The sequence below is a fragment of the Dipodomys merriami genome, unplaced genomic scaffold (genome assembly GCF_024711535.1).
Source record: "Dipodomys merriami isolate MVZ:Mamm:240054 unplaced genomic scaffold, mDipMer1.0.p SCAF_5, whole genome shotgun sequence".
NCBI classification, from domain to species: Eukaryota; Metazoa; Chordata; class Mammalia; order Rodentia; family Heteromyidae; genus Dipodomys; species Dipodomys merriami.
The window spans coordinates 73,692,959-73,718,492 of record NW_027206068.1 but is presented as its reverse complement, the minus strand read 5'-3'; the positions used below and the strand labels follow the sequence as shown (position 1 = coordinate 73,718,492).

General features: G+C 42.1%; 1 protein-coding gene across 1 annotated transcript in view; it reads right to left on the bottom strand.

Moving 5' to 3' along the window:
- Positions 1 to 25,534, bottom strand: part of Cntnap2 (contactin associated protein 2) — a 1,671,549-nt gene that overhangs the window by 297,209 nt on the left and 1,348,806 nt on the right. Inside the window, exon 15 of the mRNA XM_069996967.1 lies at positions 22,922 to 23,049. Within this exon, the coding sequence (XP_069853068.1) occupies positions 22,922 to 23,049 (128 nt within the window). The remainder of the gene's footprint in view (positions 1 to 22,921; positions 23,050 to 25,534) is intronic.

Genomic DNA, 25,534 nt, shown 5'->3' with positions numbered 1-25,534 from the left:
GTCAATGCAAACAACTGTTTACTATAGAGAATATCACCCCTCTTATGCAAGGAGCACAATGCATTTATCTGAACTTTAAAGAATATGATATTTCTATTGCAGGAGATGATCGAAGCAATTGGAGAAATCCCCCACGTCCTATGAACAAGCTCTAGAGTTTCTGAATTTACTCTGTTTTGTTGACAGCAGTCTTTTGAAATGTGTTTAGTTGATAAAAAGACAAAGCCCCATGGTTTCCTCAATGTACTCACAAGGAAGAGAGACTACATAATGAGGAGCGTTGTGCATGCATGGGTACAGAATGCTATTGGTGCTATTGCCACTGGATGGGCAGCCAGGTTTTCTGCAGAAACTGCTCTCAGAAAGGACCATCTCCCCCTGTTTACACAAGGCAAATCAGAGGTACAGATGGCTCCCCAGGAACACGTGAGCCGAAGATTTAATAGCTTAGGACATCTTTGCCAGAATATTCCATGTAATCCTCCGAGGCTGAGGATCTGGTGCTCAGTGAAGCTTAGCCCTCACTGAATGCTCCAATTACCTTGAACATCTTCAGAGAAAATTGAGTGAAATTATTTGAATTGACCACTTTTGTGAAAGAGCAGCGTATGATTTAAAGATTTCGTCCATCAATTCTTTCCTTTTTTTTTCTTCCTCTTAGTACATGTTAAAACAAACAAATCAAAGACAAAACATTGTTGTCATTAGCTTTGTGGTATTGAGTCTGGGAGTTTAACTCAGGCCAATTTTTCACCCTCTCTGGGATATGAAAGTTGCTATTAAACTGGTACAGGCATAAAGCATAGACTACTTCTCACAGAGGTTTTTGTTTTGTTTTATTTGGTTTTCTTTCATATTTTCTATTTGGATACAGCAACATTCCTGCTTTGTGAGTTTGCTAACACGCTGTCTCTGCCTGGACCCAATCCTGTACAAACCTTTGTCCCAAAGAGAAATTTAATAGATACAGACGATATAAGAGATTTATTAGAATTAGACTCATTCTGTGTGTGTGTATATGTGTGTGTGTGTGTGCGTGCGCGCACGTGCGCACGCACACATGCGTGTGCACATTTATGCGCTTGAATTTAGGGCCAGGATTCTTTCCCTTAACTTTTTTTTGCTCATGGCTGGCATTCTAGCACTTAAGCTACACCTCTTCTTCAAGTGTTTTGGTGGTTAATTGGAGGTTAAGAGTCTCATGGATGTTCCTGCCCGGGCTGGCTTTGAACCATGAGGTCCTCACACCTCAGCCTCCTGCTTAGCAAGGATTATAGGCGTGAACTACCAGCTCCTGGCTTGGCTCATCCTTCTATATCCTGTGTGCTGTTTGTACTTTATCCAGGATCAAAAATAAGTCTAGGATGTTAAAAGTAATACAGACTTCAAATCAGTACTGCTCAGAAGGGTCTTTGGCTCTCATGAGAATGCATCGAAAGCATTGTTTTCCTGGGGCATCTGAATTCTAGGAAAAGAAAACCCTACAGGGTCATATCTAAAGTGCAGATACCTATGCAAGCTAAATCATGTTAGAGAACATTGCAACTAAATCAAAACAAAGGTCTCTTCAGTAACTAAGCAGTAACTCTTCTAAATTGTCCTGGTTTAGTCTAATGGCAAAATCCTATGCTCACTGCAAAATGAAGGACCCGCCACTATAGTGAAGTCCTCCATGTGTCTTACAGCCCACAGATAAGATTGGTGTTCTCCTAGGAAGACATTTGTGTGATACTGCTTCATTGTTAGTTTCCAGATCATACTATCAATACACTGGAGCCATTTAGCTACTCAAATATCCTGCAGCACCTCTCTATTCCTTCAGTGAGTGCAGGCTTGGTGGGTCGCTGGGTAGCAGAGATTCGGGAAGAAGAACAGCGATGCTCATTGGCAATTTTAGATGCCACCATCACGGGACATGAAGGAGCCTGTGACATCTACCCAGTGGCCCTGTTCGCTGCTCTGGATCAAGGGCTTACGTTCTCTCAAGATCATCTGTGAAAACCTCAGGCCCCGATTTCCTGTATTAAGACAGACTTGTGGGAGGCGATTAGTTCAGGAAGATGGAGCCCCACAGGCAGGATTAGTGTCCTTATGAAAACAGAAGCCCAAGAGAAGTGCTTATTCTTTGTGGTATGTGAGGATACGAGAATGAACACAGGAAAAGAGCAGTAACTGACCAGGCTGGCTCCCTGATCTCTGGCCTCCTCCAGAACCATGGAGATGACACAATGTTCTGTGGACCACAAACCACCCAGTCTATGGTATTTGGCTATAGCAGTCCAAACTGTCAAAGACAGGCAGTTAACCAAGAGATTTGCTAGTTGTTAACCTAGAGGCAGTACATGAGAAGAACAGAATTCTATCCATTTAGGAACGTTTTTTCCCCCACTCAGGATGGTCCAGTGGATTCGAACACCTTGATTTATTGTGTAATTTGCATACACTTGCTTCATTAACTATCTGGATTAACTAACTAAAAAAAGAGATGTACCTTCAGTTAAAAGGGTTTTTAAAAACCTATTTATTCATTTATTTTTTTTTTTCTGGGACATGCTGACAGGTACTTTCTCCTTGTCTGAAACATCGAGCAAAACTTGAGTTCAATTTAAAAATCTAACCAGACTCTAATAATGAGGTTAAGAGGCTGGAACATAAAATATTTTTGTGATAAAAGATGAAGTATTTTAATTAAATATTAAGGAGTGGGTCCTAAGAAAGAAGCTTTGTTTATCACATTTGAAATAGAGATTTCACTAGCTCCTTGGTTGTCTTATGAGAGCTTGTTGGGTGAGGTTCCATAGGAAGGAAGAAGACAAAAAAAAATCACAATGTAGGAAATGGAGGAACCTATACGTAAGGGCAACAATAGCAACAACGAAGTTTGTCATATTTCCTAAAAGGTGCGTACGCTCCCTGAAAACTCAACAGCATCTTCAGGGTTGAACAGGGAGAGCAATCAGTTTTACTCATGTAACTGAGCTTTTCTCATCAGTGATTTTAATCTTGAAAAGGCTATTTTAATTCTATCGCAAGTCTAAAAATCTTTTCTGTGGTAATCATGGAACTGTACTAGCAGATCCCTTATAGAAAGCAATTAAGTGAGAATACCCCTTAAAAATACAAGATATTATCCCATATTAGAAGTTATGTTCTAGGGTTGGTATAATGCTAGAAGAATTTGGACTACTTGGGTATTGGTATTATGATGGTTTAAAACATTCTTACAGTAAACTGGTAGTGTGCACACTACACAGAGAGAGAGCTCACACTTTCATTATGCAAAATGTGGTGTTCCTCTGAAAATGGGCATTTCTCTAGCTCTAGGAATCCTACGTAAAAGAAATCATAACTCAAGTGCCATCTTAGAGCTTGTTCTAACCATGTGCTCAGTCTGTCGGAGCTGCAGGAAACTCCTGGTGAATATTTTGCTGTCATTTCACAAAAGCATATGCTTATCATTTCCCCCAAGTAAGAAGACATGTGGCTGGGAGTAGATGTGAGGACTGAGGAGAACACAGAGTTAAACCATCAGATTGTGTCTTGGAGGGATTTGGAGGTGCTTTGCCGGCCTCATAATAATTAACACACCTGCAGCTCACCCAAGTACAGAAAGATGGCAGCAAGCCATGAAGAGAGAATCTGTGAGCTTAATGGTTTTTTCTTTACTCGCAAGACCTTTTTTTCCTAGGAATAGTTTTTATAGGCATAAAATGACTTTTGTTTAATAAAAAAGTACAGATATAGAAATGTCATCCATTTGGAAAGCCATGCCATACAAGGTGATCATGAATAGATGAATTATGAAGCTTATTTCTGAACACCAAGTAATGGAAGAGATGTATTTAGCAGCTGATCTGTTACAAAGAACCAATTTGAAAAAAAATATATCTCAGAAAATCATACAGAAATAGCTTTGTGCCCAATGGACACATTGTACTTAAAAAGTCTTTCTCACAACTAATACCTAGCAGATGGCTTTATAGGTACAGTGCTTATTAAAAGAGAAAAATATCATAGGTCCAAATACATATTAACCTACAGCTTTTCTCGTGACTCTTTTGCAAGTCTTCATGTAGACATGTGTCTTTATCCCTCTTGGGGAAAAATTCAAATTCTACTGTTCTAATACACACGCACACGCACACGCAATGCACGCACACACACATACACTTTATAATCGTGTATAAAACACCTGAATCAGAGGAGATTGAATTCTTTTTATGTCATGACATTCTTTATCTGGCCACTCTAATGACTGCAATTGTGACACCCTGTTCTCTTACACTTCAAAGCACGCTGATCACAAGATAGGAAAACATGAATTTGAACAATAATGCATGGAATGGATGTGATGCTAGTGTTGGTGACTGGGCTGAGGGCATCAGCTGTGTGGCTCGGTTCTTGGCTTGTGGACTCACTCTTGAGAGATTTGTCCAGAGCCATTGGATCGATGGTGTCTGGGCTGAGAGCCTGGTCAAGGGCCAAGAGTCTCAAGCCTGGGGCTCACGGGCTAGAGAGCTCCTCCTGTGGATGCTGCCCTGGGTCGATTAGGGAGTTAATTGTTGAGCACTGAAGCTGGCTCAAGAATATTCCTCTCAGCTCCTAAACTCACATCTATGCAGAACTGTTGTGTGATCCAATTTGGAAAGAGTGTCTTTGCATGTGCCTTAACGTGATGATCCAGACGAGATGCCTTCGACACAGTGTCTCATACATCTCATTGTTACAATGGGTCATCCTGTATCCTTATTTCAGCATTTTGTTATTTCTCTTCCCCTCCCCAAATTAGAAAAATGTATATATGAGATGCAGGGCACCAGAATCAAATACAGTGAAAACAGGGGTTATACCATGGGGGAAGAACACACAAAAGACACACAAAAAATCGCACAGTGTATTATAAGTACATTAAAAAAACCGCAACAAAGATAAAACCTCTTGTGTGTGTGTCCCTATCTTGGGGTTCATTTTGCTTAGCATCATCTTATATGGTCATATATACATAGCTTTTGACCTTTTCTGCTTGTCCTAGACATATACGAGTTATTGCAGATAAGGGAAACCATGGGACCTGTGTTTCTTTTGGGCCTGGCTTACCTCACTTATATAAATTTTTTCCAAGTCTTTCAATTTCCTAACAAATGGGGTGGTGTCATTCTTTTTGATGGAGGCATAGAATTTCATTGTGTATGTGTATGTGTGTGTGTGTGTGTGTGTGTGTGTGTGTGTGTGTGTGTGTATACATATACCACATTTTCTTGAAAATGAACATTACAACTTGGGGGGGGGAGGGAGGAGTTGGGGAGGTGGGGAGGAAAGGGATGGTAGGAAAAAACAAAGAAGGGGGTAACAATGCTCGATAAGAAATCTACTCATTACCTTATTCATGTAACTGTAATCTCTCTGTACAGTATCGTTACAATAAAAATATATATTACAAAAAGATGAGATGCTGAAATTGAGTGTGTCTCTAACTGAATGAACATTTCCTTCTAAGACACAGACACACGGCGCGTAGTGAGGGAGGGCTATGAGGTATGGAGGCAGGGGTTAGACCTTTGCCACCACCGCCACGTTGGGTCAGGACCCTGGAGAACCTATAAAGGTCAAGGCCAGGTCCTTCCCTAGGGAACGAACACGGCCACACATGGGATCTGGAAGCAGGTCTCTCAGAGGGAGCTGAAGGGTGGGCTCTGGGATCATGGGGCCATGGCTTTGTACAGAAAGCAGGGGAGCCTGAGTCCTTGCCACATGAGGCCCTGAGCTGCCGTAGGCCCTTACAAATTTCCCATCTCAAAAAAGCAGCTCTGTAACAGAGGGCATCTTATCCCAACCTTCAAAAGCTTGAGTTGAATAGACCTCTGTTCTCCTTAAATTTGTGTGTGTGTGTGTGTGTGTGTGTTTCAGTTATAGCAACAGCAAATGGATTGAGACTGCTTGTTCAACATTGGAAGCTTTGAAAAGTCTCAAAAAGAATGATTTCTATTATGAGGATCCAACAATTAGTTTTAAATGTGTGTTTATATCATGCCATTGTTAGATGTGGACCTATTGTGAGCCCTTGCTTGAATTACCTCGCTTTTCTCTATTCATAATGCTCGTCTTATTTTTTAAAACACATAGTTGAGAGAGATAAATGGCATGAGCATAAATCTTGGTAATTGAGCATACATGAAGAACTAAACGTTTTAATTAAATTACACCTTCAAAGATTCCCACTTACCCCCTTCTTATTTTTGGCTCACAAACGCTCCATGTCTATAGAATATCATGTTCCTCTCCTGCTCCTCAGCATGTATAGATTTTTCTACATTGAAATGTGAAATAGGAAGCTTTTGGGCCAATCATTTTTTAATATTTTTCAGTTCAAGCCTGTTGCTCATCTAGCAATCCCCATGGAAAAAGACCTTTGCTCATTCTCTCCATCCGGCCCTCCCTTCGGACACCGCTAAGCAGAGTACGGGGGTTCTCTCTAAGAGGCGAAGTTTTCTGTCTCTCCATTTCTAAATTCCTTGAACGCTTCTGGGTCTGCAGCCTATGAAATGCCTCGAACACAGTTGGTTCTTAGTTTGTTTTTGTTGTTCTAATGAAGTTGCATAAATGGCGTGGTCTATTGGGAAATGGGAATTGACTTCTCGTTGTTCCGGAAGCTGAGAAGTCCAAGATCAAGGGAGATTCAGTGTGTGGCAGAGTCAGTGAGGGCAGGGGTTCTGGATTCCACACCATAGAAGGTTCAGACTCCAGCCACAGAAGGTTCAGAAGAGCTCTCTGCAGCCTAATAAGGACACTAGTGCTACTCACAGGGGCAGAGCCCACAACTGGGCCAACCCAAGGTTTCCCTTCCTAAAACACTGGCATTGGTGATTAGGTTTCAGTAGATGAGTTTTAGGTGATAACTCAGATAACTCAAATATTCAGACCACATAAAGTAGTCAAAACGTTTGTCATTGATGATTGACTTGTCTCTCTGTTTCAGTTATTTCTGAATGAGTTTAATTTGTTATTATTTATTTTTTGGTGTTGGTCCTGGAGCTTGAACTCAGAGCCTGGGCATTATTTGTTTTTCAGTGGTTTTGCTCAAGGCTAATGCTCTACCACTTGTGTCACAGTCCTGCTTCTGGCTGTATCTTTTGGAGATTAATTGGAGATAAAATCCTCATATACTTTCCTGTCTGGGCTGGCTTCAAACCATGAACCTCGGATCTCAGCCTCCTGAGTAGCTAGGGCTACAGGTGTGAGCCACCAGTGCCCAGCCTGAATGAGTTTCATTTGATAGAGATAATAATGGTTGTTTGCAGTAATTTACAGTACAGCTGAATTCATCTAGTTTTAACAAATGGACTGTTCCAAGGGCATCTTAGTCTTTTTGTATGATTCTTACAACTGCCATTATTGAGAACTTACTGTCCAGGTCATTGTTTTAAGCTCTTTAGGTACATTTGTCTCAGTTTATTCCCATAACAACCTTCTGTGTGAAGTATAATGATCTCTCTTTTACAGATGAGGAAGTTGAAGCTTAGTGAAGCTAAATAACATGTCCAGCGTCACCCTGCTGATAAGGAGAGGATTTGAGTTCAGGTCTGTCTCTCTCTGAATGTTGTATTCTTAGCCAAAGTGTCTATCATTTCCTCATTAGAAAAATCTTTCCCAGACACCTTCCAAGTAGCATCCTGAGTTTCAGTTTGTAGAATCTGAATCCAAGTACATGCTGACAAGTGTGCTGGGGAATTTTTGTGATCAAACCTAGCAAAACTCAGCCATAGGATACGACTTTCACATATTTACAAGCCACTCCTGCATTAAATACTCTTCTTTATACAGTTAGGTTTCTATTATATAAATGCTTCCTGAGGTTCAAAAACCTCAGAGAAACAAAATCTTATACATGGACTTGTCACAGGTCTGTCACAAGGCCACCCAGGGCCTACAGCTAACCGAGCAATTTTCCCAGCCTTTAGGAACACGGCTGTGTTACCCGGGCTGGCTTGTAAGGGTCTCACCATTGACTTACTGTTTAGCTACCTACATGGAAATTCAACAAGCTATCCTGTATTTTCCTTCTCACTGGGCTTTTCAGGATACGTCGTATCTGGTCTTGCTCAGGAAAGGGATACAGCAGACACCCTGGATGGAGAGGTATACTTGTTTGGTTCTGGGGAAGGTAGTCTAATCTTTGTTCTTCTCCTTCTCTCAGGGTATCAGGGATTCTGGAGAGCTGCTTGAAGTGAAGTGACACAGAATGAAAAGTGAGGAGTGGAGTTCTGATGGAGTCATGGGATGGGACTCCTGGAAAAGCATGGGGAGAAACGTATTCTGGGTATGCAGAAATTGCTGGAAGGAGAGTTCTGTGGGCTTCCCCTGCAGTCATTTCCATGGGTGGCGGGGTTGAGCATATCTGTCACACCTTATCTACCAAGGGGGGGGGGCATGTGGTAACTCATACCTGATTTCCTCCAGACTTGGCTCCGTGTACTTTTTCCCTCTGCTAACCTTGCTGTATTCTTCTGCTACTGGAAGTTACACGCTAGGTGTGCTACAGACTCAGTCCTGTGCATCTTAGTGATTCTTGAGACTAAGCTCATATGTAGTGTCTACTGCAGGATGCCTCAAGCGCAATGCATCTCATTGCCTAGAGACCCTAACACTTCTGAGAAATGTGTCAGTAGGAAGTGAGACCCTAACACTTCTGAGAAATGCGTCAGTAGGAAGTTTTGTCATGCTTGAACATCTTGAAGTCCACGTATACAAACTTACACGTGAATGTATGGGGCAGGTGAATCCCTTGATGAAATCAGCAGAGGTGTGAAGGCATTGCCCAGGTGAGAGGACATACTTTTTTTTGGTGGGTTGTGGGCCTGAACTCTGGGCCTGGACGCTGTCCTTCAGCTCTTGAGCTCAAGGCTAGTGCTCTACCTCTTGAACCACAGCGCCTCTTTCAGCTTTTTCTGCTTATGTGGTGCTGAGGAATCGAACCCAGGGCCTCATGCATGCAAGGCAAGCACTCTACCACTGAGCCACCTTCCCAGCCCTAAAGGGCACACTTTTACAGTACACTTCATTTTAACTGCCAGCCCTGGGGCTTGAACTCAGAGCCTCATACTCTCACTTGGCATTTTTGCTCAACACTGGTGCTCTATTACTCAAACCACACTTTCATTTGGGGCTTTTGGCTGGTTAATTGGAGATAAGAGTTGCATGAATTTGTCTGTCTGGGTTAGCTCTGAACTTTGATCCTTAGATCTCAGCTTCCTGAGGAGCTTGGATTACAGGTGTGAACCACTGCTGCCCAGCTTACAGTAAACTTTTCATAGAATTAGAGTACATTCTGACACAACAATGAAGACCACAGTGTGGGAAATTTGTAAAGCATGTAACATGCATGTTTGTTCTCAAGCCTTATGTGATGTGCATAATTGTAGGCACTGCTCTTTTATGTGGTGGGCAGTAAAGGGGGTTTGTTTATACCAGCATCATCACAAGCAGGTGAGTCATATGACCATGCTAGGATGATTATGATGTCATTGGGCAACTGGAAGGTTTCAGTTCCATTATAATCTTTTGTTTTTACATGTGGCTTCACATAGTACTATTCTCTTTATTTTTGTGTCCATGTGAATATTTATGTAATAAAATATTTTTTAAAAGGAATTAGGTTGATCCTGCTATACTACAAAATATCAACAATTTCTTCTTTAAAACAAATTTCCAGGAAGAAAAAATAGCATTTTCTGATGGACCACTAAGTATTACACTAACTGCAATCAAGTTACTTAGAAATTGACAAAGAAATATTCCATTTTTAAGAGCCAATAAATGAAAGACATTTTGTATCAATACAAGCTTTAAGGCTGGGGACCAACTCAGAGCTTCTCATGCTGAGCACGCTATCTCAGCCCACTCCACCAGGGTCTTGTGTGATGTCTGTCATACAGGGAGTCTGCTATCGATGGGGTGTTCTTACATGCTGTATGACTGCACTTCGGTTCGAAGTATGACTTTGCCACTTTCTGCTGTGCAGGGATTGACCTAGTACTGTATTTCAGGAGACGATCTGAATTAAAACAAAGATTTAAAGAGGACAGAACTGATTAGTAAGCTTCTGAACCCACTCAGAAGGCAGGCACATTATTACAAGAGCAGAACCCTTAAACAAAACGGAACTGCTGAGCATAAAATGTACCAGATCTGAGGTGAGAATGCATGTCTCTACCCCGCTGATCTGCTGATACCAAGAAAACCCCATGGAACAGCTGATAAAATGCTCCATTTCTTTACTAGGCCATGATATTCAGCTCAGGTACTTTCTAGGTACTTGGTTATTGTTTGGTGACCCTAAGTGTAGTCCATAGGGCAAAATCTCATCTCATTTCCTCTCTCAGCATGAATCCTTTCTTTCTCCAGGAAGGACAAGGGTTGGTAGACACTTCCAGGTTGGTGTCTGGCTCTCAGCGTGGCCTGTGTCAGATGTGGTTTGGTCTCCACAGGTGAAGGCTGGAGTCAATGGCTCATTCTCTCTCTCCACCCCAGGTCAAGGCTGTGGCATTTGCTCTATTGCACACGCTGCCTCGAGCCATGATCTTACTTCCTGCCAATGCTCTAGACACAACATATAAACCAAGCTAACTGTCCATTCTGCAGGCAAAGTAAATTTTAGTGCACCTACTGGTCTGTCAGGCTGAAATAATACCTGGTGCATGTTTGAATATGTAAATCTGAAGAAGATGAAATGTTTCTCTTTAACATTCATAAATAAAGAGCAACTTAACTGAGGAAATAAGATACATTTGAGTATCTTTGCAGCTATAATGCTTGGGCTCTGGTTTCTAGCCATAACATCTAGAACGTCCATAATGACTAGATATGGAGTTTTTTTACTAAAATGATATATTAAATTTTCTTTTTATACTTTTTTTTGGAACTTGACCACTTGAGTCATGCCTCCAGCCCCTCCCTCACTTTTGTGTTCTGGTTACTTTTCATACAGTCTTTCACTTACTGTCCAGGTGCACACATGACCTGCAGTCTGCCTATTTTGGGCCTTCCCTTGTAGCTATGATGACTGGTGCGTGCAGCTATGCATGCATTGCTGTGTCCACTGATAGAGAATCTTGTAGACTTTTCTGCCAGCTATCCTGGAACCATAGTCCCCTGATCTGAAATTCCCATGTAGTCAGGATGACAGGTAAGCATTACCCAGCTATCGGTAAAGAAGGATTTTGAAAACTTTTTTGACTGGCCAGGTTTTGAACTAACTATGATCCTCCTAGTCTCAGCTGGCAAGTGGCTAGTATTGCAGGCATGAGGATCCAGTACTCAGCCTTTCCTTTGCTTTTTGCATCGAGAAAATTGAGTTGGAGGAAGCTTGATATTTTTAGGCAAACTAGAAGAGAGTAAGCCAAGCACCTCAAGAAATGGGGGTACCCAGGGCAATCCTGGTTTTTGAGCTCATTAAACTATTTTCTCAGTGTCATCCACGGAAAGCCAGAGCAGTATACAGACCATTTGCAGTATACAGTTCTCATTCTCATTAGCTGACAGGCCTTACTTTAAGCTCAAGTCTTAATTTGAATCCAATTCAGAAAAATAAAATTAAATCCTAAAGGTCTAAATACCATAAAACAAAATTGATTAGGCTAATCTACTAGAACGGAATTAAAGAATATTAAAGAATTAGTCATAGGGATTACAGGGAAGATTGTTGAGTCCTCCTGTTCTCTCCTTTGAACACAGGAGACTTGCATAGAATTGTAATGGGAACAGGACATTTTAAAAATAAAAAACCAAGCAATCCTAAGGCTAGGGGTATGGCTGAAGTTGTAAAGTGTCTGCCTTGTAAATGGAGGGTCCTGAGTTCAAACCAAGCCAAACAACAACAACAAGACCAAGGAATCCTTGCTCAGTCTGGCTTTTCTACTCATGCTCAGGGACTTGGAAGAGATTCTTGATGATGCCTCAATCTAACAAGTACTGTTCCTTCCTCTTCTCCCACATAGCAGCTTGAAGATACTTGTTTACTTTAGACTTATTCAAGGATAAAATGTGTGGGTAAGACTTTGAAGTTCTTTTTCTTCTTAGTTTGGGAGTGGATATCCATTCCAAAAAACCAGGAGTGGACAGCTCATGCCTATAACCCTAGCAATTCAAAAGTCTGATATCTAAGGATCACAATTCTAAGCCAGCTTATGTGAAAAGTCCATGAACCTCATTTCCAATTGACCTGTAAACAGTCAGGAGTGGGGGTGTGGCTCAAGTGGTATAGCACTAGTTTTAGGTGAAAAAGCCAAGTGAGATTATGAGGTTGTGAGTTCAACCCCCAGTACTAGCACAAAATATAATAATAATAATAGTTATTATTATTATTACAATTATAATTTTAAAAGCAGTGTATCATGCCAATAGACCAAGTTCAAATGCACTATTTCCTAGGTGCAACACACTTTTTGTATTTTGAGTTAAGATTTATTTTAAAGAAGTAATAAAACTCTCCTGTAATGTTTAAATATTTAGTATGTATTAGTTCATCCTGATAATAAGACTGCTGCTCTAGAATCATCAGTAAATTCTATGAACAGACTTATGTTTAAAGTTTTCTTCAATAATGTTCCCAAGTTCCCAAGGCCTGCATGGAGGTAAGGTAGTACAAAGAAGTTTTATGCAAATCCAAGTAGGTAGGTATCATAAAACAGGTGAACTGGAACACAGTTTTAATTATTCCAGAGTGAGGTAGTTTATAGCTCACAGTTTAGCCCTCCAACAATAGGTATGAAGTACTGACTAATTGTAATTTTGTCAGTAATAACCTTGAGATACAAATAAACAAAAGTGGGAAATATTTACTTGGATCTCTGAACAACCAGGAGGGTTAATCTAATTTAAATTAAACAATGAGTTCTATGATTTAATATTCACATGTATCTTAATTTAAAATTGCCAATGTATAAAAACTTAGCTGAAGAATTTTTTTTAAAAAAATGCTTAACTTGAAGATAATCATCTGATTCAAGGGAGTTTTCAAGGTACAGAGGAATAAACGTTTCCATTCAGTTAGGATGAAAGAAATGTGTAGAAATCTTGCTGAGGTTAAAAATAGCGGTGCATATAAATCAAATGATCACTTCTCTCTTGGACCCCCAACACAGGCATTGTCTGCCCAACTGTTCTGCAATTTATCATAACACGCCTCGCTGCACTGCCTCCATTGTTCATCTACAACACCTATTAAAATCTTTTGTGGTTATTTAACCACTCATACTCATTTAATGGACACTCCGGAGCTCCAGTGTGGCAGACAAGGTCCTTGGCTATAGGATATAGCCTTCTGCCTGAGGAGCTCAGCAATTGTTGGGGACAAGTATGACAATCACTCAAGTAGAAAAAAGAGAGAGAGATTGATGCATAGTAAATAGTTTATCTGGTTTTTGTCCCAGTTTCCTGGCATTGAACTTCAAAACCCTTGGAGGTTGAGTGCAAGTATATGGCCAATGCATTAGTCAGCCAGGTATATATAATGAAATCCCAGTAAAAAACCACGGAACATCTGAATCTCTGGGACACTCTGCTGGTTAGTCATGCATGCTGATGTGGCAGGAAAGAGATGTATTCTATGCTCGATGCTCAGACTCCAGACCTTGCCCTGTACCTCTCTTCATTGGGTGAGGCTTGACTTGGGTTCTTCATAATGTAGCTGCCTCCTGTCCCTGGGTTCTCTTAGTTGTTCTAGTGAATTACTGACTGGAAGAGAAGGTAGGAACCCCTAATATGTTCATCATCCCCTCATAGGAGTGGGAAATGCCCATTCCCAAGGCCCAGGGAAGCCTGTGTTCTGGCCCATGTCAAGTCTAGGTTCATTTTCTAAGGCAAAAATGCAGCAAATCCATGCCCAATGGACAATGTTGCAAGTATCCACATGGTCTTTGGCAGGGAAAAGACTTCCTTGTTCCCAACAGATACTGGCGTGAACAACTTAAAAGCAGAGACAAATTCCTTTGGCTCAGGGTTTTAGGGGCTTCAAGTCTGAGGTGAGTGTTCATTGCTTGGAGCCCAAAGCAAGGCAGAGCATCATGGGAGAAGAGGGTGAGGCAGAGGCTGCTTCCTCATGGTGGCCAGGAAGCAAAGAAAGAAAGAGGAAGCAATGGAGGACAAGACACATCTTTCTAGGGTACCCTAGCAGCTACCTACTTCCTTCAGCTGGGCCCCACCTTCTACCTTTTCCAGTAATGTCATCATCATATCATGAATCCATCAAGGGACCAAGCCATTGATTAGATCCAACCTTTCCATCAGCCAGCAGCCAGACTCCCAATTTCATATTCAAACCCAAACACCCATTTTTAAGGTCAGCTAGTTAGAATTATGAGAGGTTGTAGCTGGTGCCTGAAATGAAGGCAGTCTTATGGAAGGTAGTCTATTGAACACTGAAGAGAGAATTTCAGACAGTGGAGAAGTTCTATGAAGAAAGCCAAAAGGATAGCAATGAGGTATTGGTAGCTGTGATTGCTGGCTAGGTGAAGAAGACCTCTTAGGGAGGAGATAACATCAAATCTGAGAGACCTTCATGAAGCAGAGCCAGCCCAGAGCAAAGTTCCAAGCAAGTAAAAATAAAACAAAAATCACCAATAAAAGTTCCTGAGATGGCAAAGCAGCACAGTGTGGTGCAGGTGGTGGTAGAAGCCGGTTATGCAGGGTCTGAGGGCCTGTGGAAGGGGGGAGGGTTGCATTTCAGGAGTGGTTAGAGCCAAGTGCCAGTGGCTTACACCTAGAACCCTAACTCTTGAGGAGAGGCTGAGATCTGAAGATCATAGTTTGAAGCTAGCCTGGGCAGGAAGTCCGTGTGATTCTTATCTCTGACACACTACCAGAAAAGCCAGATGTGCAATTGCTAGCCTTGAGCAACAGAATCTCAGGGACAGTGCCCAGGCCCCAAGTTCAAGCCCCAGGAGCAGTGCACGCGTGTGCGCGTGCGCATGCACGCACACACACACACACACACACACACACACACACACACACACACACACACACACACACACACACACACACACCTGCCTAGATCAGAGAGTAACAAACTATGAGCCTCAGGGCAAATTTAGTTTGCCATCTGCTTCTACAATGAAGGTCTACTGGAACCCAGCCATACCCATTAGTTTACATGTTGCCTAGGGCAGCTTTTGAGCAACAAGGCTGAGTAGTTGTGTAGGAGACTAGGGGTCCCCCAAGCCTACCATATTTCCTACTGGTGCTTCTGGAAAGAGTGTTTGCTGACCCCTCGCCCTGGCTTTGTCTGTGATTATCACTGTGATGAGAACACCAGGGGTGTGGCTGAGTTCTTAGTGTGCTCTGTAGGGACTTGGGGTTCTCTGGGGGAAGCTATGGAAGATGGCAACAAAGGGGAGAGGCTCTATTTCCAGTCAGCCAAGGAAAAGCGATAGAAGAAAAGGGGACCTGGTTGGCATGAAGGATAGGTCCCCGGGGAAGCAGCACACTGGCTGAGCCCTGAGCAGGGATGGTCTGCCCCTCCTCCCCCTCCATGTTAAGGGCAGGCAAAATGGTTGGCTGCCAACTTTTAGCTACGAAGCTAGACAGGGGATCCTCCAGAACAGACACAGACGACAGACAGATGAACAGAGGACAAGGACAAGGGCAGGGCTGTTCTGCTATCCAACCTGCCAAGTCTTTACAAAACGAAGGACTACACCGAGGGTGATGGCCCCCAATGCTTAGGGAATACGGACGACGGAGCCCTGGGGACGGCGTTCTCAGAGCCACTTCAGTGACTCCGTGAGGACATTCATCTGCACGCGGGGAAGGATGTGGGTGGGAGGCAGACGTCTAGAGCTTGTCCAAGACACAGGATGCTTGCTGGGACGTGACACGTGGACCCAGAAATCCATGATTCCAAAGCCTGTGCTCTCTAAATGCAATTTGGCTGCTCTGAGTGTGTCTGATATCAGACTCTACATCTCTCTATGCATCTATCTACTCTGTGGCCCAGGCTGGCCTGGAACTCAAAATCCTTCTATTTTTGCCACCTGAGCACCAGGATCACAGGCATGTACATCAGGCCCAGCACCAAATCTACATTTTGATAACATCTCAGGTGATTCCTAAGATCTCTAGAGTTTGTAATAGAAGATCTCCAAACTTTACACTCATGCTCGCCCCAAGTGTCCAAAGTCCCATGCTGACCTCGGGTGCTTTGTTAAATGATTCACCTTCACTAGCATCGAAAACAGTTTCAGGATAGAACTGTGTTGGCACTTTTTCTCCTACAGTCTTTTAGATCGAATTCAATTCCAGAAGTGGATCCTGGGGGAAAATCAGGACTCATTTCACTTCGTGTTTTCCCAACTCCAAATGTGCTTCACAGGACGAAGTTTTTAGAATCCACAGATCAAGCCTCAATGTCTTCTGGAGATACTGGAAGAGACCTGGAGAGTTCTGTACAGGAAGCCAACATTGAGGCTTTGATTTCTAGAAAGATAACTTCCCTTCCATCATTGAGGATACTGTCACTTCTGCAAAGAGCCAAGTTCAGGAAGGGACTGGTGGTCAGGAAGAGGACAAGGAGCATCAGGACTTAGCAGCCCTGATGGGGCTACAGCACCAATCCTGGACATCTGTCCCTCTCAGACAGACTCTCCTTTGTCTTCCACAGAACATGATTTCTCTAAGTACAGGCAGGACTCGAAAGGATGGATAAGGAAACCAGACAGACACACAAATCCCATCGAACTCCAACTTCCAATTGTAATTAACATGAAAACTCATTTCAATAGTGAATTCGCAGCTTAAATCGAGTGGCCAAATGATCTTAAAGAACTGAATCCTCTCCAGGGAACTTACCCTCTCTTCCAATTGTTTCAAGGCACAGTGTAATGGGAGAGATAAAGGGACAGCTCCCTTCTATTAAAAAAAAAAAAAGCTGCTGCCTTGGTAATTACAGCTGACCTGAGATGTACCCACAGCTCAATCTTTTAATAGAAATAAGTCCAGGTTGTGATAGGGAAAATGTCACCATTTTTCTGCTTGTTCTGAACAGGACTAGCTCCTCAGTTAGTAACCTATGGCAATAGCAGTAGAGATGGAGATTTACTGTGGAGAATAAAATAGAGGTCAGTAGTGTCTATATATCACATCAGGCTCTCCCTCTCACAGTCTACTCACTACCCCCTGAATTCTATTATTACTCTCAAAGTCTAGAACTTGTAAAAGGCAAAACCAGACATGACTGTTGAGTTCACAGTAAGGTACAATCACAAGACACATTATGGTACCACTTGGCAGTCAATGGGTAGGGACCCAAGGTCAGAGTGTGAGTCTCAGCTTCCTCTTGGGTCTCTACCCCAGGTTTGTGTTAACTTATCTGTCCATGTGTTTGTCATAGACTAGCTGTGACACCTTGATCTGGTCATTTACTCTCCTGAGATCCTCATCTGTCTACACTGGCTGATCTCTAAGACACTTTTCTCCTAGGAATGGAAGGTGAAGAGTTCTCAGTTCTCGTTTGAGCTGTACTTGACGTAAGTCTGTATCATCTATTTATTTCTAGCTATGTATCTATCTGCTTATATCTAATCAGCTATGTTATCTATATCATCTATCTGTCCATGAAAAGAAGTGGAGAAAGGAGAAAAGTTAGGAGCATGTTCTCAGCACATAATTATTGATAGTGATTCAACGTAATCCGAATCATTATGACACAAAAGCCATATGGAGTCAAAACAATCTGAAGAGAATGGGATGCAGTAAGTGACAAGGGTTGGAGCAGAAAGGAGGAGAAGGTGAACCTCTATGTGGGTAATACCATAGGCTGCCTTTCTCCAATTAGGCATTCTTCAGGATTCTCCACTCACAGTTTAGAATGTACCAGTCCAGTGGGACTGTCAAGTATGAACGAATGAAAACTACCTGCCATGATGTAGCATTCTGACATGGGGCAGGGGACTATGCAGGCTGGGTGTTCCTGGTGGGACTGGCTGGACAGGCAACCAGAAGAGAATCCTAGGCACAATGGAAGCCCCTTCTTAGCAAATGAACCAGTCTAATCCTGACATCACCTCAGATGGATTGACAAATATTTCATCCAAGGAAAAGTAGCATGTGGACCCAGGTACTATCTTGTTTCTCTTGATAGGGGACTGGCAGGTGATGGACCTGGTAAAATTACTGTCGTTAAGAGAGCACAGCCTTTCTACTACCCTGGCACATAGGATTACTTTCCTAAAGAACAAATGTCCACTGTCACTTGGATTCAACACTCTCACTATCTTCTTTTCTTTCCCTCTCTCCCTCCCTCTCCCTCCCTCCCTTCCTCCCTCTTACTTCTTCCCTCTCTCTGCTTCCCTTCCTCCCTTCCTCCCTCCTTCTTCTTCCCTCCCTCCGTTTCCCTTCCTCCCTTTCTCCCTTCCCCCCTCCCTCCCTCTCTCTGTCCTTGAGTCTCCTGTTTGGCTGTGCTGCCTGGCTTGCCTGCTCTTCTTGGCTTCGGAGTCAACTCCATATCTCTAAGAAATTGAATTTATATCTTAAACCTCCAGTGTGTGACTCAAGTGTGCTGCTTGTCAATTCTTAGAGCCAGAGCCTGTTCCTGTGCCCATGTGGAAGCAGGCATTGAATACAACATATTTTCCTAAACTGTTTCTACCTATGTTTACCAGAAACACTTGCTTTTGCAGCATACTTGCTCTTAATTAATTGTTTAAAGTCTATATCCCTAGAGATGAGATGGGAAATCTTTACTTCACGTGGCAGAGAACAAACCAATTATCCAGCAAATACTACATTCCTGCAATTAATTATAGCCTCTATATACAGTTCAAATAAAATTTCTACCTTCAAAAAATGGAAATCTTTAATTGTGTGAAACTGTAGCAGCCACAGCCAAGGAGGCTCACATATGCAAGTTTGAACACAATGTCTACCCAATTTCAGTTTTCTCTTTCTTCTATTCAGTGCTTCTATTTCTTTCCCCATGAGTTCTTGTGATTTAACAGAGGGATTTGTAATTCCTCTGCACTTTTTATCTTAGCAAACCATCCATCACCAGCCACACTTGCAGTTTCATTTAGATTAGAGGTTTCCATTTGGATGTATTTGGGGGGAAAAATGTCAGAGCATATGTATTTCATAGTGCTCTATGGGAAATGTAATAGCCCTGAGTGGAACCCACTGATTTTCTTTAGCATTTTGATTATATGGGTCTATGAGTTCAGATGAATCAAAGTAAAAACGAAACTCAGCAGGCATGATGAAACCAACCAAGTCTACTGAAATGGTTGGGAAGAACCCACAAAAATGATTTCCTTCTCTGAAACTAAGGGATAGAACTGAGACCTAATTGAAGAGACCTCTGGGAGCATCCATCATTCAGCTTCTCAACTGGAGAAAGACATTGTTCAACAATGGAATTCGATTTTCTAAATGGTAGTTCTGAATAGGCCTCAGTGAACAACACAAAATAAGTTAATCTCTATAAAAGCTGGGATAAATGTGCTACAGTATGTTTTAAATTACGTGAGGTTAACTCGTCCTCCCACATCATTTGTGCTAACTGATGTGGTAAGTGAGCCTTGTGATAAAACCCAAGAATGTTTCTAAGACATTGTAATCAAGTGCTGGTAGGGGAAAAGAGTGGAGTTAGGAAAACTATGCTCACTTTGCTTTTCTATTCCCGGCCCCATCTTCCCTCTGGGTGGTTGGGTGCTCAGGAATTTGTTGTGCGTCTGCTATTTTCAAAGAAGCATTTTGTTCATTTGTACTACAGAAATGCTAATATTTGCTGTCCCCATTTCACACGGGTGTGGCTGTGAGTATCCAAGGAGAGCAGACATGTGCAAAACCAGAACACTTCAGCACTCTATTCCAGAGCATTCTTAAACACATGTAGGGCTACAAGTATTGACTATGGATTACTACCTGGACAGTTCTCTGATGCCTGGGGAACGGGGCAATCTCTCTCCCCGCCCCCTTTCTCACACATACAACCCTCCCCCCACACACATTCATTGTATATAATTGCGTTTGTCTTTCTTTTTATTATGCATCAGGTAAAATAAGATTCAGCCAGGTATGGGTGGCTCATGTCCACAATTCTAGATACTCAGGAGGCTGAGATCTGAGGATCAGAGTTAGAAGCCAGACCAGTCAGGAAAGTCCATGAGACTCTTATATCCAATAAACTAATCAGAAAAAGCTGAAAGTGGTGTTGTGGCTCAAGTGGTAGAATGCTAGCCATGAGGGACAGCAACCAGGCTGAGTCCAAGCCCCAGGACTAGCAAAAAAAAAAAAAAAGTGAGATTCAGGAATTAAGAAACAATCAGAAAGGAAAGCTGAAGACCAATACAATAGCAAGCATTTCTTCCATCACCCTTCACTTATTTTAGATGTTAAATAAGGTTCATTCTCCTTGGGTAGGTAAGGGGCCATGAGATACAGGGGATATCTGACGAATGAATCCCTTAACATGATAACCCTTTGTCTCCATGTTTTGTGTAATAATAAGATCTAGACTCAGTTTCTCCATGTTCAACTGGTAGCAAACCAAGAGCTTAACAACAGCAACAAAAAGTTAAAGGTTTTCTAGGTGAAATGAGCAAGTGTCCAAGTGGAAAGCTCAAGTTGGGCTCTATTTTTTAAACTTAAATTTAAATTAAAAAATTTTTTTTTGCCAGTCCTGGGGCTTGAACTCAGAGCCTGGGCACTGTCCCTGAGCTTCTTTTGCTCAAGGCTAGCACTCTTCCATTTAAGCCATAATGCTACTACTGGCTCTTCCTGTCACAGACTTCAAGGCCATGATTCACAAGGGCATTGGGAGGCTGAGCCTCTGGCCTTGTTAAGAGATCTGCTCATTCCTTCCTGGGCCCAGAGACAAGGTTACGGCGCTCTCACACACAGACAAATGTTCATCCTATATGTCCTGATGATGTTTCTAGAAACAGCAGGCTTGGAATAGACATGCAAATGGATATTGACCACTCTCTCTCTCTTCTCTTTTCAAAAATAAAGTCCACCTGAAATGTACCTTTTATTACTCCTTTCTTGAACATCCACTGCAATACCTTCATATCAGAAAATCTAATATTAAATTGTGTTTTTCCAATATTTTTTCATGTGTACTTCTCAAACATGATTTGGACTTCCTTCTTTTTATTTCCCAGAGTACCTAGCAGAGTGATAGATTAAAAAAATAGACCCTTGATAAATTCTTCCTGAGGACTTAGGTATTGATTATGAAAAATCAACCTAAGTCAGGTAGAAAACAGTATACTCCAACATATACTATTTAATATTATTTGGGCCTTACCTTAAGATTAAATGTTACCCCTTAATGAAAGTTTGCAGAAGTGAGATTTTGTAAGTAAATTAATTAATACTTAAGGGGACCCTTTCTCTAATTCAGAGAATTAGAATCAATAAATCAGAGTTATTTTTCATTACATGCTAATATGTAATTGTGACATCACAAAATTAATTTTCATCCTATGATACACAAGAGCCTAATTGTAGAGAACATCATAGCCCACCTTTCGGCATATTTGTTAAAATATGCCTATTGATTATTATTTTATGTCAATATTCTTTCTTAAGCACTTAGAATTAAAGGTTTTTTTTGCTGCACAGTTCTAATAAAACTGATCAGTATTACCAGTATTACTATTCAATGAATGCATGGTCACTATCCTTTGATCAGGTGGTGTTTTCATTCTCTCACTGTCAGAACGGAAATCAGTACAAACCCCACCTTTCTTCTGTATTCTGTTCCTTAATTGCAGACAGCCTCCATTTACTAAGTTGTGAACTGTCATGATTACCTTGCTTAGGACATGGGCTGGTGGCAACTATTTATTACAAAGTTGGCCAAGGTCTCCCTTGATTTACAGAAGTAGTAAAACCATTCCATCTCACCCAATGCTTTCCTAGGAGGAGGAATTCAAATCCAGGCACTAAAAGTCTTTCTCGGGGCCCCAGGAGGCACTGTGTCTCATGGGGTGTTCTCAGTACCCTGGCTAAGAAAATGGAGAGGCTTCCCTGAGGTCTTTGGGCCAGCCAGTTATTCGGGGCAAGGAAATCTAGGTCTCCCAATGCCTGGCACACAAGCACAAAAAAAAGCACAGAACTCCCAGGGGAATCGCCTGGAGTCACGTGCGCAGAGGAGAGAGGGGGAAATGAATCCCAGGATGCTCACTGCAGAATCCCCATGGCAACCTCTCCCTGCTTCCCTCCCAGCACACATAAAGCACACCGAAGGGGATCAGACAACATAAAACCCTAATGGTGCCCTTAATTAGGCAGGGCCATCACTGCTAACCCCCTCACCTCCCACCGATCGCTGGAGCAGCCCCCAGCTCCTCTCTCCTTGTGGCCAACACTCACAAGCAGGAAGAAGCAGTTACAGCAAACAATCTTTGAAGGGACCATCAAGTTTTGATGATGATGAAGTTTGATAGCAATAATGTCAAACTTTATATGGCCATCATCCAAGTTTACAATGATACATTAAACCATAATGCTACTATTTATATCGCCATAAACCGTGTTTTATGGCGATATAAATAGTCACGCTAATGGCATTAACGGCAGCACTCAGTGGAATCCCAGCTGTTGACTGGTGCACTGATGCTATTAGCATCGCTATTTATATTACCATAAACCTAGGTCGTCAAACTTGTGACATGGGAACACACAAGGAAGACGGATCTCCACTTTTTATGTCTGAGTCTCTGTGCCAGAGAGTTGATGCTCACTGCTCTCTTCTGGAATAAAGGTCTGTCTCACTCTCCATTTGGCTCTGCTTCTGTCATGTGATATTTCTACTAGAGACGCGGATGCCAATCTGCCGATCTGTTTCTTACATCCTTCCAGGAGCCTGGAAACATCATTCACACTGGATAAGAAGGTGCAAGCCAGAGCAGCTGGCCGAACTTACTGTCTCCTTGGCACCGCAGGGGACCCACGCTCAGTTTGGCTTCTGAGCCTTGCCGGTCGGTATCTCCAACGACCACCTGGCTCACTGGCAGGTGATCTTTGTACGATAAGAAGCCAGCATCCTTCCTCCTGAATCAGAGGGAAAGAGAGAAAAGGATGATGAGCTGGAGTCGGAATCCCACATTTCCTCATCATTGCTTATGCCCTCCTCCATGCCATTTCAGCAATGGTTCAGAAAGTAACTGTGGAAGAAGCTCAGCCAGAGCTGTCCAGTCCATCCTCGGCGATCTCACGGTAAATGGTTTGGAAGCAACTCTGGTGCAGTCCTCTTCAGAAAACACACAGCCGACCATAACACTTCCAGAATTCACAACCAATATGTGCTATACTAAGTTAGGTTCAAAGTAATCAAAGCACAGGCTCCAAACACCAAATGGACATGCAGAGTGGATATGTGAAAAAAAAAAAACAACCATGAAGACATCTATGTCTCCTTCAAAACTCGTCTTCAGGGGCTGTGTTCTCTGTTGTGTATCAGTTAAATCAGAGCCATCTTCTGTTTCCCAATCCCTTCTTGAAAGAGTTTAGGGAAGTTTCCAATATAAGTAAGTGCTCAATAAGTACCTATTTCTGTCTATCATGAGGAGCGGAGCTGAGATTCAAGCCCAGTTTGGTTTTCCTCCTAGAATTCATACTCTTTAACCTATACCTATCTTGTTTCAAGTCTCCCAATGAAGGAATAGAATAATGGTACTTGCAAAGGACTGCTAAGGGGTGCAGACACCTGGGTGAGGGAAACACAATGCCATGGTTTTGTTTTGACACATTAGGGTCACATTAGAAGGTAATCTCTCACCCCCACCCTGTTTCCTTCTGCAGGGGCTAGTGAGGCTCTCCTGGGGGCTAGATAGGTGGGAGACATAAACCAATGTGAAGTCACCCTGCTAGATGGTTTTTTGTGTGTGTGCTGGTCCTGGGGCTTGAACTCAGGGCCTGGGTTCTGTCCCCGAGCAGTGTTTTGCTCAAGGCTAGCGCTCTACCACTTGAGCCACAGCTCTACCTCCAGCATTTCTCGTGGCTTATTGGGGATAAGAATCTCATAGACTTTCTTGTTCCAGCTGGCTTCAAACTGTGATCCTCAGATCTGAGGATCCTCAGATCCTCCTGAGTAGTTAGGATTACAGGCATGAGCCACTGGCACCTGGCTAGATGATGTTATGTGTTATGTATATATGTTTTAGAATATATATATATATATATATATATATATATATATACATACATACATACCCATACACTATTCAGTCTGAATATAACTTCAAAAACTGATCTTGGATAATGGAAGAATGGGATGGATGGTTCGATAATGAGGTTAAAGTTTCACCATTCATATCCATTGGTGCATACAGTGCGAAGAACTGAGGGAACTTGACTTAGAAAACACTGTGTGTGCTGTTAGAGATCAGTACTTGTTGATCTGACCTTCTGGTATGTTCACTGACCTCAGTAAACATATTTTTCTTTTTACCTACTGCATTGTTGATGGGAGTGTAAACTTGTTCAACCACTTTGGAAAGCAGTATGAAGGTTCCTCAAAAGATTCCACATAGAGCTTCCCTATGACCCAGCAATCCCACTTCTGGGCACTTACCCAAACGATCACAATCACAAACAAGGCCATACTAAAGCTACCAGCACAACTATGTTTGTTTACCATAGCTAAGATATGGAATCAATCCAGATGCCCCTCAGTAGATGAATGGATCAAGAAAATGTGATATGTGTATGTATATATATATATATATGAATTCTATGCCTCCATTGGGAAGAATGGCATTGCCCCATTTGTTAGGAAATGGAAAGACTTGGAAAAATTTATATTAAGTGAAGTAAGCCATAGGTCCCATGGTTTCCCTTATTTGCAATAACTAGTACATGTGTAGGACAAGCAGAAAAGGCCAAAAGCCATGTACATATGACAATATAAGATGATGTTAAGCAAAATGAACCCCAAGACAGGGACACAATACCTTTTTTCTTCCTTGCTATTGTTTCTAACATATTTATAATGTACCATGTGATTTTTTTGTTGCTTTGTATGTTCTTCCCACAGTATCACCCCTGTTTTCACTGTATTTGATGTTGGTCCCTGTATCTTGTTTATACACTTCTCTAATTTGGGGAGGGGAAAGGAAAAAACAAAAATGCTTAAATAAGGATACAGGCTGACCCACTGTAACAATGAGATGTACAAAACACTATGTTGAAAACGAACTTTACAATTTTGGTGGGGGGGGGGTGGAGGTGGGAGGGAAGGGATGATAGGGAGAAAACAAAAGAGGAGGTAACAATGCTTGATAGGAAATGTACTCATGACCTTGCTCATATAACTGTAACCCCCTTTGAACAGCATTTTTACAATGAAAACATACCAAAAAACCAATATGTTCCCTTAAATACCAGGATACAAACCTAGAAAGGAGACATAGAACTTAGACAGTGGTCCACAAAAGATATAATTTGCACTGTGTTAGCTGTTCCATTGTTTGTAAGTTTCCAAAGTAAAGGCTTTAGAAGAAAAAAGTTTGCTAACTCTTGTTCTAAATCACCTCTG